The 13817-nt window shown below is 41.8% G+C and overlaps 1 protein-coding gene across 4 annotated transcripts in view; it reads right to left on the bottom strand.

Annotated features, from left to right (window-relative positions):
- Positions 1 to 6390: 6390 nt before the first annotated feature.
- The window catches only part of ATF7IP (activating transcription factor 7 interacting protein), a 79361-nt gene continuing 71934 nt past the window's right edge, over positions 6391 to 13817 (bottom strand). For 2 of the 4 annotated variants that reach the window (XM_030238330.2, XM_050970146.1), the window contains exons 13-16: positions 12382 to 12561; positions 11322 to 11507; positions 9035 to 9147; positions 6391 to 7647 (exon numbers count right to left, since the gene is read on the bottom strand). In XM_030238330.2, the coding sequence (XP_030094190.2) occupies positions 7231 to 7647; positions 9035 to 9147; positions 11322 to 11507; positions 12382 to 12561 (896 nt within the window). In that variant the 3' untranslated portion in view covers positions 6391 to 7230. The remainder of the gene's footprint in view (positions 7648 to 9034; positions 9148 to 11321; positions 11508 to 12381; positions 12562 to 13817) is intronic. The other 2 variants (XM_050970145.1, XM_050970148.1) reach the window with 1 other exon arrangement.

Below are 13817 nucleotides of genomic sequence, written 5' to 3'. Positions count from 1 at the left end.
GTGAACAGTGTTCTTGACCCAGGACACAGCTAGATGCTTCCACCTGCAGGGAATGGAGCTGTGTCGCACCTGTGATGTGCCCATGACACGACAATATGGCTGGAGATGGCAGCTCTGCCTTTCTCTCACCTTGAGCCTCCTACCCTGAGGTATGACCTGTTTTGTGCTCCAACCCTGAGTTTGGGAAATCAGAGCTCTTCTTTTGAGAGTGCCTTTCTGTAACTAAGTATTTACACCAATGGGAGCTTGTGAGCCTTAGGACTCCCAATTCGTGTGACTGTGGCTACTTTTTGCCTTTGGTTGTGCTGCTAAATGCCACTGCATTCCTCTTGCTGTGCTGTCCTTTGTGCTTTCTTTGTTGCCAGGCCAGCCAGGGCTGATCTGCCAGTCCTGACCACAGCAGCTGGGTCCAGCTCCTCTTCCCTGCATAGCTGCATCAGTGACCAGAGGAGGCTTTGATAGCGTTGCATGGCCCTGTAGGCAGATGCAAAAGAACTGACAGACAGCTACAGGAAGTTTAAAGGTCTCTGAGTATCTTATTTCCTTCTGCAGATGCCACTTGGAATAAAAAAAGGAGAAGGTATGCTCTAAGCAGAGGATTTGTGGCAGAAGTTGCCACCTTTTTCATACCCTGCTTTCAGGTTTTTCCAAGTCCTGTGGCTTCTGACTCTTTTAACTTCAGGTTTCCAGGTCTGGCTGAAGAGGGACTTAGTTGATGGGGAGATGGAACTGGGAGGTGGTAGTGATTAATCTCTCTTGCCATAATGAAAAAATACTCTTCAGTCACTGCCTAGAGGAAATTACTCCTCTCAAAATCAAAATTGACCATCAAAATTGTCACATTGAACACAAGCTTTCACATGCTTTACCACCCCCCTTTTCTGAAGTTCAGTAGCAAACTTGCCCCTTCTGGTTCTAGTGGTCATACCCTGCACAGCCTCAGCTCTAACAGGGGCCACAGTCTGTCACAGTAGGAGACACCTGGGCAAGGTCTTACCAGTGCCTGCCCAGGCCAGGCTGCACAGTACTTCAGGGAGAAACCAGCAGCACTCCTTTGGCAGTGTCCTGGTGCTGTGCTGCTGGCTCAGATTTGCTTCTCAGCTGACTGCTGGGGTTTTTTCAGTTTCGTGTGCAGAAATGGACTTTGCTCTGGGGCTGTAGCACTTTCCAGACCTACCATGGAGTGTGTGCCAGAGCTACTCTGCAGCAAACAGTGAGTGTTCTGCATGCTCACACTCCCACTTTGCTCTACTTCAGCAGGAACTACAATTAAAGCAGTGGTTGAGCAGAGTAGTTATGCTTTCTTTGATGATAAAACATAGGTTCTGTGCTATGTGCAGTACATATACTTGTAGTTTAAATAGGCAGTTTGAGAAACTCAGGACTTTCAAGTCTGATTGTGCTGAGGCATTATTTCACAGGAGTCCATCATCTTCTGGTCAGTGACTTGAAGTAAATTTTAGTAAGTGCATGGAAACTAATTATTAGCATCACAAATTAATTATATGCCCTCAAAGTACAGGCTCAGCACTAACGCAGGGTCGGCACGTCGGTAACTCCATGTTCTGAGTACTCTGAGTTCTCTACAATTTGGCAGCAGAGTTGGGTCCAAGAGGCAGATTTTCCCAGACTGCCTTCTAGTCCAGTTGTTTATTGGTCCCAAACGAGTTGCACGACGTCTGTCATGGTGCTGTTCTTGGCTTCTACCCCTGAAGCAGGTGGGTGGGGGGGGGCAGAGCCCTTCATGGTGCCTGCACTGAAACATGTTTTTATAATTATTTATTTATGATTTATTAATCCTGATTTAATTATCCCTGAGTGATGCACTTTGTGCTGTGCACAGCAGCTGCTTCCTGGCCAGGTGAGTGGGTCTTCATGCTTGAAGGGTGCTCTGAAAAACTCCGGTACTTTGTCCAAAGCCTCTTAAAGAAAGAATGACCATTGCTTCAGAGGTCAAACCTGGCATCTTGGAGGGCAAGGAGAGCAGCATCAGCAACTGGATTTCCATTCCTGAATTCATCTGGGGCAACTTTGGGGTGCAGGTCACTTTATTCTCTTTGTCCATGCCTTGCAGAAATGCATGGAAGATAACTTTCCAGAGGTTACAGTATTGCTTTGTTTTTTTGCTTCTGTGAGGGCAGCACCATGCAGTTGACTTCCTGGGAATGACCAAGAGCCCAAGCATTGCTGCTCAGTGTTGGTTGAGCAAGGTGGCAACACCTCTGGAGAGGAGGAGCAGGCTTTTTTGAGTTGCCTCCTGTGGTGTCACGAACTAAGCACAGATGACTCAAAATGTTAAAAACCCAGTAGTTTTATTTCAAAGTATAAATTCCAGGCTTGTCAGACAAAACCCCACTAACAGTTAACACAGACACACACTAATCTATAGTACATACAAAAATGGGGAAAGCTGGCAACTGCCCAGTTTAGAGTGGACATTAAATCAGTCCTACATTTTTTTCCTTTGTATTTACAGTTCCAACTGCAAAACAAAACAAGAAATCAGATTTGAAATTTTCCAACAAAGGATTTTGCACATTTGACTTTTGATAACCAATAAATTACTAAAGCTGAACAGGAATCCCTGAACAACTACTACTCAGCTATCTTATTTACAGCTACACCCTATTAGTTTAAGACAGCAATACAAATATATATGTGTGTGTATATATATGTATATATACACACATCTATACATATATATATAGGCATATGTATATAAAAGAAGAAAAGAATGCTCAGCCTGCATAATGACAATGAGAAAGAAAGATGCCTTTTTAACTTAAAAAAGATGAAAAGGAAAATTCATTGATTTGTTTTCTCCTAGCTATCCTTAATTTTTTCCTTCTCCTCTCAGAAGGTGTTTGGAAGGGAATAGATTTTCATGGCAGGGCTGCCTTAGTGTCATTTAATCTCTTCTCCCTCCACTGTTTTCATACAATGCCCACCCCTACCCAAATCAACAAATTAAAAAAATATATATCTAATATATCAAGCTTCTATTTAAAATATCTGCATAGATATTTTTGACAAAAGGAGAATACTCAAAGGGTCTATAAGAAGGCAGAATCACAGCTTGATTTTGTACAGTTTATGCAATACTCATCTTGGGGAATGGCTGTCTTGGGACCAGGAACAGATGCGACCCATCCCTTTATATAATATTTGTTTTATTTACTGTACATTTAAGACTAACAGCATCAAGGAAGAGCTGAAGTGGTTATTTCTGTTACAGTACAAAATGATGTTCAGATCCTACTACTGAGCTGAGTCGTGGTCCCAGTGAAGACTGAGGGGTTTTGCCTTTGTTTTCAAAGGAAGCAGGGTAAGACCCCTTAATTTTACTGGGAGAACACCATGAGTGTTTCCAGCCTTGTGCTAAAAACCTTTGGAATGAGTGTCACAGTGCTTGTGCTCAGTGATCTAACATGGCCAAGGGCAGCACAGACAATTCCGAGGAGCAACGTCAGACCAATGCATAGGGAAGCTGCAAATAATTACAGTCTGAGAGATCTGCATCCTTGTGTTTTCTGAAGCTGTCACCAGAGACAGTACTGATGCCACAGCTGCAGTCTGTCCCCTCCTAGCATTTATGTTTTTGTATCCAATAGTTTTTTAGCCATACTGCAAGAAAACAGGCCAGTGAAGCTGTGAGTAGGAGAAATGCAGAATGCCATTTTGCCATCAACACTCCACAGCAGGGATCCTCTCCAAGAAGATGAACTAACTCAAATTAGTTTCAACCTGGACATCCAGATGCCCTTGTATCACACACAGAGAAAACAATTCAAACCTAAAATACAACCGAAAGTAAATGAGGATGGAAAACACAGCTGTAGTCAGTGCTACAGTGTTTGCTAAAACATGGGCAACTCAGACCAAGGCAGTGCTGCTGAAATGTCACATGCCCAGAGGCAGCAGCAAAATACAGAATCACAAAATTCAGACACAGAATCAGGAACACCTTTATACCAAGCTATTGAAAGATGGAAAATTTTGCATTAAGTGCAGAGAAGAAACCAAACTCAACACTTCCACTTAAAAACCATATAGAAATTTTTAACGTATTTAAAAGTGGATTTTTGGAAGGCTTCAGCGATTGATACTTTTCCTTAAAGAAGTCTAGAAGCAGAGTATTAACAGACCTGTACTGAATGTTGCCAAATATTTTGGTAATACTTTCAAATAAAGTCTATAAAAGAAACAATTTTTTTCTGGTTGATTGTTGTTAGCAGAAAGCTTATCCATAGTTTTAATCATGATGGGAGGTAAAGGATAATAAAACCATCACCCATTCAACTACATGGGAAAAACTGCCATGAGGTAAGGAATTAAGCACTACTTGTATTTGTTAGCAAACTCACTGCAGAGATCTGCTCCACAGTGACCGTGACTGCACAAAACTGGCAAAGTTTTCTCTTTGGGCATCAGTGATTTAGGACCAGCTCCCTTGGAGGTCTCCACACCAGCCACCTCAAAGTCAAGCCATGCTTTATCACACACCTCTCCACCAGTACTTGCTCAAGATACTGAAATCTGACCTTTAACAGCCCTGCTGGGATGAAACAACAGGGAAGTGATCATTTACCCCAGAACTGCGATGTCTTTGGTCAACAAAGGTGTCTCACAAAATCCTGCCAAAAACTCAACTGCTGCCATACAGACCAGAAATGGATCTGGTAAGACAGAAGCCAGTTTTTTACAGTCAGTTAAGAACTGAATCTTTAGTAAGTATGAGTCTTCTTTCTCTAATGATGCAGCCCACAAAATCTCCAAATGGAATGATGCACTGTCCCTATTTAATACCTCCACTGGAGGAAAGAAAATACTCTAATGCAGGACTTTCACCCCCTGCCTATCCCAAAGGAGACAAACCTAACAAGGGATATCTAAATGGAAGCTCAAACTATAACAAAGCTCACTTATAGTTTGGGCTGGAATCACAACTAAATAAATGAAGTTCTAGGTTGTATCCTCATGTTTATTTCAACTTTCAAACTGTAAAATTTCATACTACTGATACAGCCAAAGGCTCTTTGGTACCACCTCAAAGACATTAACAAAAAATTGCCCAAGGATTTGACAGCCATAAACTGGAAATAACTGTTCTAATCTCTATTACAGAACTGTCTTTATAAGAATCATAACTTAGTCTATTTCCACAAACAAACTAAATGCATTATTAAGTAATTATTCCTTAAAATAAGCAAACAGAACATTTACTTAAACACAGTAAAATTCAAGGAATTTTTGATAATAGCACCAGAAATACAGGGACAACTGCAGTTCAAAGGAAAGGTTACACATTGTTCATCCACAGTGTGAACCTTCTGTGAGGATGCTTGGATTTACCCAGAACTTTTGCTTGCCAAAGTCAACTTTTAAATGCAAGTTTCCATACAGAGCCTTGTATAACTCACCTGAGAGAAGTGACACTCCCAGTTACATGAAGTAGTGCAGTAAATCAGACAGCGGTCTACAGTGCCATTTCATTCATTGTAAAGGTTCTAAACAAAGGAACAACAGCTACAGAACCCATAATATCTTAGCATATTTCATCAGCCTGGTTTGGGGATTGAGCTTTTCTAATACTTCAATCTTGCTTCACACTTCAGCATGCTGGTTTTGAGAAAGAGAGCACTGAAATGAAAAAATGTCACAGTCTGCAGCTCTGCTATACGGTGAAGTGGATTAAAAAAAAATCTTTCCCCTCTAAACCCACTGTTTGGTTCTACTGGGTAGGAATGCAACTGAAAATTGCCAAAATTCAATCTTGCATCTACTTTCTAGCCCAGGTGCGTTACAATTTTGTTCTGCAAAAAACAAGTTTAACATGTCAATGACGGTGGGGGAGATGCACCAATTTCTCAGCTCAGAAGCTTCATGAAAGCATCTATTAACATTTGCAATCGCTCACAAGGTTTAGGCCAGTGTCTAAAAGAGTTTCTAAAACTCCCTTGGTGACATCTGATTTCTGCAGAGGCAGGCAGGTGATGGGAGAGAGAAGCACACTGGGAAGCAGCTCCTCCTTTCATGCTCACTGAGAATCCAAATGAGTGCAAACAGGCAGAAGCTTTCATGGCACCACACCACGGGGGTTTCTTCTTTGGCTGAATTGCAGCTTTCCCAAAAGAACCAGGAAAAGCTCTGGTGGAAAATAATGTCTGTATACTCCATATTCTTGACAGGACAAAAACTACTCAGGAATTACCGTAAGGAAAGGGTTGAGTGATACTGCAGATAAGAACAAATTCAAAATCAGCAGATGTTACACTTTCTTGTCTTTACATAAATAGCAATTACTGCAGGCCTGGAAATGAGAAGCACTGATAAAAGACCAGGAGGGTAAAAGGAAAAATAACTCCAAGCAAATAAAAGAACACCACAAGGTATCTGGCTACATTTTATTTCTGAAATTATTCTTTAAGGCACAAAATAAATCTAAAAAATAGGGCTGGATGTATGAGGGGAGGGACAGAGAAATTGCCGGAACTATCAAGGTATGAATGGAGACTTTACAATCCAGTTTCAGAATCTGGGAATGCTCCCAGGGTGAGTAGGGCAGGATAGTGAAAACAGAGGAGCATTCTTACTTAGAAAAGGTAGGAGGTTGTGGGGTGATTATTTTTTTTTTCTTTATCACCTCCAAATTTACATGGGTTCCTGGCCAGACTCAAGTTCCCTTCCCTCCCCTCAGAGAGCTTATTACAGTTTGTAAGGTAAGACCAGACCACTCAAGCCTCCAGTACAAAAAGTGAGACCTTGGATCACCCTTCATGGCACCTCTGCTCACAGAATGCTGGGGGGGCAAGAGGCAGATCATTTTTGCCCTTGTGTTGGTGTCTCACTAGACATTACAGATGTGTATGTTTTACTTCAGGCAAACTGCAATTTACTATTTTGTTTTCACTCTGAAGCAGAACCCCAGGCATTCAGGATGCTCTTGGATAAAGGATAGTAGGTATCTAGGTGGAACACCTGTCACGGAAGGAAAAACAAAATTTTCAAATGGCCAATGGCATGAACTATTTAGAAAAAACAGGCTCTCTTGCTGCAGGTCAGACTTTATTTTTCTTTTGGTTCTGAGTGCATGTAGTGTATCACACAACTGTCTAAAATAATCCTGCAGAGTGGATTTAAAGGTGAATTACATGCATGGGATCAACTCCTCCCAAATCTGGGGTAATTCTTGATAGCAGGACAGGTTTAAAGGGTCCAAGGATCTCTAGTTTAACTGCTCTGGGAAGAGATCACGTCTGTGGACTGGGGGTCACAGAAGGGTCCAAAGCGTCCGTAGACATCCTTAGCCCGGACTGCAAAGTAGTATTTGCTGCCAGACACGAACTGTGTCAGAGTGCACGCCATGGGCAGCGGCAGCGCCTTCACTTCCCCGATCTTCTTCCACTGCGAGGCCACGGTGGCACTGGGGTCCTCGTGGTAGGCATACAGGTGGTAACTGTCCACAGTGGCACAGCTCCGGTCCACCTCCATCACGCTCCATGACAGCACAATCCCATTCTGGCTCTGTACCCGGGCCAGCTTCAGCTGTGGCTTTTGAGGTGGAGAAGTGTTGGCAGCTTCGGGGGGCAGACGTGGCGGCTGTGGTGCCTCTGGAAGTGGAGCGGGATGTATGGGGCGTGGTGGCTCCTAAGCAGCACAAGAGCAATAAGGGAGAGGTCAGAATCTACAGCAATGGAAGGAGGCTTTAATTCATCATTCCCCAGGTAAGTGGAAGCAGATGAGCCTGCAATCACCCAGCCATCAGAACTCTCAGTCCTGTGTGCACAGGCAAGGCAGCAGCTGCAAATGATAAGGGGTGGGAGCAAGGATGCCATAAATTCTTACGTCATTCTTACATTTTTACATCCCTAGTTGTGCAAATGATCATGCCACAGTAGTTTCCCTGTATCTTCTTTGCTTCCCAGCCAGGAGGGGATGAACTCAACACTGTGCCCTTTACCAGGACTGGGCAAGCAGGTTCACCAATCTACATTTGAGCTGCTGTTCCCACGTTACCTGGCACTCCAGACAGGGCATTAAGCTGACAACTCATCATCCCTTCTACAGACAGGTATTCAGTCACAAAAGAAGGACAGGGTAATGATCCCACATAGATTCTATCACTTTAAATTGATTACAAAAGCTCAGCCTCACTTTCCAGAAACTTTTGAAATGAGGGCACAAATGTGTCTTTTCAGTGATACTTCTTTTTTATACTGCAAAAACAGTCCTAGGTCTCTCATTTACATTAGTTAAGATGAATTTAGGAATGTGGTTACCGTGCTTCAAGCCTGAGATCCTTCAGGTTGGAATCTGGGGCAGTTTTTGGCATCTTAAGTGTTCTGTGTGATATTTGCTTCTTTTATTCTCATTATTTATCATGGAAGAGTACATTGAGCTGATTATGTCTAGACTGAAAGGATGGTAAGTCACCTTCCTGACAATATATTTACCATTTCAGGACACTGTAAGTAACATGACTGCCCAACAGTGAGTGTACAGGCAACATAGCTGAAATGAAATTAAATGTGTAAGAGAAAATTCTCAAATTCTAACCAAAAGGGGTTTTAGGTGATGCAGAAGTGATCGCTCTCAACACTGACTAAAAACCTCTGGAGTTTGGGAGTTGGCAACCTTGGAGATTTGGTCTGTACCTTGTTCCCCTACCTCAGTTTTGTAAAGAGGTGTACTAAAAAGTGGCCACCCAGTTCATAGCCAAACCATGACAAAACATTTTACTGGCAGCTTTTCTGTATGCTTGACTCCATGAGTCACCTGCAGACAACTCACGCACTAATTTTCAGTATGTTCTCCTGGTAACTTGGTGAAGGCCAGGGTGTGCCAACAGATTGCACAGCTTTTACCATTCTGGGCAGGAGCTGCTGTAGGTGACTGGGTGGTGCCATGCGCAGAACTGACTGTGAAGTGTCAACAAGGCATTTGACTGCTCTGCAGCTCACACTAACAGCAGCCTGAGTCCCAGTGCAGAGACAAGGCTGCACATTGGACGAGGTGGTTGGGAAGCCCCACTCACAGTGTGCACTTGCGGCGGCGGTCGATGGTGCACTGTGAGCTGAGGCGCTCCCGAGCCCAGGGCCAGCCCGTTGTTCACCACGTAGGTTGTCTGAGGCATCCGCACGGTCACACCTGCCAGGAGCACAACGAACACTCTGAGTATTCAATACTCACAGGCAGCTAAACACAACATTGGAAGACCAACTCCTTGGTTCGGCTGCAAGAAGCCAAATTTCAGACAGACTCCTCCAGCTGCCAGCAGACTGATGAAGCTCTGTGTAACAACAAAATCACCTCCCATCCCCTGAAGCTGTAAAAGTGAGAGAGAGCGAGCCCTTGTGTTTGCAGAGGGCACAGAATGTTATTTTAGCACTTTGTAGCATGAAAGAAATGGGTGAGGAGGAAAAGCGTGGGAGATACAGGGAGCTTAAGTATGAAAAGTACAATTACATAATTTTGGGATTCAGAAAGGAAAAGAGAAATGCTGCTGCAGCACAATGTTAACCACTCAGAAGGCTGTGCTGTGGATAACACTGACAGCAAAAAAGCTAAGTCACTGTCCAAGAAGCTTGTCCTCCCTCCCAGAACAGACTCCATGATGGACACTACTCACAGGCATCACCATTTCAGTCATTCCCACAGCAAACTGACCTGCCTGGCAGGAGTAACTAGACAGTTTTACAGCCTTGTAAATAATAGCCAAAACTCTTGCAAGCTACCAAGTTTTCATTCATTTTATAACACATCTAATTATCTTAAGTAACACTTTATCTATTCACTGTTGGAACATTTATGTTTTGTGACCTTAAAGCCTTTGCTCATTGTTATGGATTGCCTGGGTTATCCCTCCATTTCTGTCTGGAAATACAGGATTTGAGGCAATCTCTACGATACCCTATAGTTCTACACTTGTGTAAGACTGAAGCATTCTTATACTCCAGAAGACAAGCTCACAAAGCAACACATTATCAGGAAACCACAGTTATTGTATGGCAATTTCTTTTCTCGATAAACACACATCAAGCCACAATCCATAGGGAATGAGGGTCAGAAGTCTGTGTAATCTGTGAGTGCAAGGCAGGGAGCTCAGAGTGCTAAATCTTAATGCTTTAATTATAAAGTGCTAAACACAGGGCAGGTGCTTTCTATCTTGTTTTCTTATTGTAGTCTCTCTAAGAAGCTGATGAAGCTGTGTGAACTCCTGTGGTTTAAACTGTCACCTGAGCTGACTATTTTTCCTCTATGAGAACCTGGTAAGATACACTGGTTTAGTATGACTGTAGTTCTGTCTCAGGAAACTACAACCATCTGAAGATGGTCAGAAATGCCTTAAGATATAAGATACAAACATAGCATCACTTCTAGATAGGGATACTACTCACTTGAGGCAGAAGTACAAAACTGCAATTTGCAAAACACTTTGGATGGGTTCTCAATTTTTCAAAGACAATGTGCAGCAGCACTCTTACTCAAGAAGCATCTGCTACTGGCACTAAAGGCTGCTGCAATAACATAAATCAATATACATCAGTAGCAGCATTACTACCAGGACATCACAAAAGTAGGCACATACTCATAAAATATGGAAATTTATGTTAAACATAAAGGTGTTAAAATAACCATAGTGTAGAAATTGTGGGGAGAAAAAAAAAAAAAAAACCCAGTTAAAATCCACCACTTTGTAACAAAACATCATTTAAGTTCTTTATTTTTGACATCTATTACTCATTGAAAATGAGTTTATTGCTAGGAGAAGGTATCAGTTATGCATTTGCCAAGTCAAGGGGAACTTGCCAATATCTCAAGGAAACTCAAGCATGTATCAATTTCTGATACATCCAGTAAGAAATTTCATCTCTTGAGGCCTTGAGAAAGGAAAGAAATTTGCTGAGCACAGGACATCAGAGACTGCTAAGGAATTACACTAGGATGCCTGATAGAAATATAACTTTTAGACAGGAAATCAAACATGATTTTCTACGGTGATGCTTGTCATATTACCTGCCACTGCCTTGTAAAGTATGGGGTGTGTCAACCACAGATACTTAATTGGCAGAGCTAGTGCCTGGGATGACTTATCTCCAATTTCTCCTCATGCACATAGCTGCAAGTAGAATTTCTTAGTAGCCTAAGAATTTTCTAAATTCTGTAAACTAGGAAAAAACCCCTAAACTCTCTAACTAGTACCAGTACTGTAAAAAGACCAAACACCACACCCAAATCAAAAACCTAAATGCCACATCCATGAGGTAGGATGTACCAAGCTGTGTCACGGTAAGAAGCACATGGAAGGAATCATCCCTTACCTCCAGTCTGTGGGGTGACTGGCCTTAAGCCTGGGCTGGTCATGACAGCTCCTCTTACAGGATTCTGAGCTGGTGGTGCAGGAATAGTGGTATAGACCACCTGATGGTTAGCAGGAGTTCTTGGGATAGGCAGCTTGGGATTAGCTGGAGCCATGGGTCGATGAGTTACATTCACTGCTGTCGAAGCTGAAAAAAAGACAGAGCACACCCTAAACCTGAACTCCCTGACTCATATGCCTATTCCAGAGTACACATCTCCTTTGGAAAGGACTGACTCATCTGAGCCATGTAAAATAAAAACCGTCTGCTTTGGGTACTGCAAGAAAAGTGAAAACAGCCTAAATGGTATTTTACTGAAATATTGAAGTCAATATATATACATCTTCCTAACAGAAAAGATAAATATAGTATCTCCCCCACTCCCTGCAAAGGTCTTGCATGTAAGGACAGTGGAAGAATATAAAATCCTATAAAATCCACCAAGGAGTCTTCAGAACACAGTAATCATAAGGGAATTCCAATGCCAACTAATCTTCAGCAATCACATACAGAAATAAGAATAAAAGAAAGAAAAAAGAGGATCTACATTTCTTTAGAAAGGAGAAAACAATCACACTGCAAAGTAATATTTAACTGGGGCTAGAACTTCAATGTCAGCCTTGCCATTCCCTCTGCCAAAAGAATTAACTGCCAAGGGACACAGGAGTGATGCTGGTAATGTTTTTCCTCCATTACTTAAAGGAGGTACAGGTTTCTTCTCCTTCACTTTTACCAACAATAATATATTTAATAACTTCCATGACTATCCTTAGCAGGATTTCTTCCTCTCCATAAATAAAATTGATCCTGAATTCTTTTCAAATTAATAGTACTACCCTTCCCCTTTATCAGTTTAAAAGAAAAAATGTTATGGGAAACTGACTAGAATGAAAGATGATGAAGTGACTCAAACATTCTGCATATTCACTTTGAAAAATTAGCAAAATGTAGAGCACACAGCAGTCTAATTCAAGGAAAAAAGCAGCCACTGCACTCACACAGTGATGTCAAGTGAAGTTACCTGTTGGTAATACATGGATGGTGGTCTGGGAAGGGCCACTTGTTGGCACACCTGGCTGCTGCACAGGGCTTGGCTGCAAAGGTGGCAAAGGCTGCAGGGGTCGAGTCAAGGGCTGGGTGGGTACGCTCAGTCCTGTCACAGGTGCCTGGCTCTGGTTCTGCTTCTGCTTCTTGCCATCTGCTTTAAAAGAAACAAAAGATATAGGCAATAGCAAACAGAAATTTTTATTTCTGAATCACAGTTCCAAGCATCACAAAGTTTTACAGTCCTTTCCTCCCTCTCCCATTTACAGACTGGTGAGGATATTCAAAGCATGACATTTCTCACACCTTTTTTGCTTACACAAACAAATCTGCAGAAAACTCATTTAATTCTCCTCACTTTCATCACTGCAATTTCCCCTGCCCAGACACACTCCACAATGTTTTATTCTATTATCATGAAGTCTGCATATTTCAGAGCAATTTCGAAACCTGAATTCAAGGGAACACTGTGCCAAAGTTTTTAAAAGTTGTTATTAAAAAGAAATCCTGAAACCTTTAAAGGCCTGAGCACTGCAATACTCAAATTTTGTTCCCTAAATAAGTCTTGTCTACCTTTGATGTTTACATCTTTTTATTTGTGCTTTCCTTTGTTCAATCTCTTAGTCCTCTTGCTGCTATTTTGAATTTTCACAGTATTTACTTAAAAAGGGAAAAATTGCTTTATTATTTATAGAAAATTTTAAAAAGACAATTTGTTTTATCACATTGACACCCTCCTCAGCATGACTTACTGACTTGTGATACTGACAAATATTGCTTGTATCTGTAGCTGACTACTGCAATACTTTTTCCTGCTTTAGTTTATTTGTGGCTACATCAAATATTGATTAGAGTGCAAGTCTGTATCTAATCAAGACTTTGTACAAGTTGAATAAGAGAAAATTGAGAAGTTTTCATCTGGACATTAAAGCAGTAATGGGCAGAGGAGGCACCCCTAAAGAACGAAAGGCCACAAGATAAAGGAGTAGATTTTAAGGACTGACACTCAGAAGGATTCTCCCCTAATAAAACTGTACACACATCAGCCACTAATTTAGTAAAAGAGCATAGAATATAAAGATGACAATATGTAAATACTCATTTTACTCTTGAGAAAATAAAACAATATAGGGAGGACCATATTTAAAATGTCCAATTAAGCATACCAACTAGATTTCAAAGCATTAAGAACAGGGTTAAAGCCAGCACAGCTCAAAGTGTTGGGGTTTCTGGCAGTTTGAGACTATTTTGATGGTCTCACTGAGCTGTGTTTGATACTAGCTGCTAACAGCTGGAAGTAGCAGTACCTTCACAAACTGCTGTATGATTCTATGAGACACAATTAGAGAATCACAGAATCATCAAGGCTGGAAGAGGCCTTAAAGATCATCTAGTCCAACTATCAACCCAGCA

The sequence above is a fragment of the Serinus canaria genome, chromosome 1A (genome assembly GCF_022539315.1).
Source record: "Serinus canaria isolate serCan28SL12 chromosome 1A, serCan2020, whole genome shotgun sequence".
Lineage (NCBI taxonomy): Eukaryota > Metazoa > Chordata > Aves > Passeriformes > Fringillidae > Serinus > Serinus canaria.
Note: the sequence above shows the minus strand (reverse complement) of the source record. Positions and strands in the feature narration are given on the sequence as shown.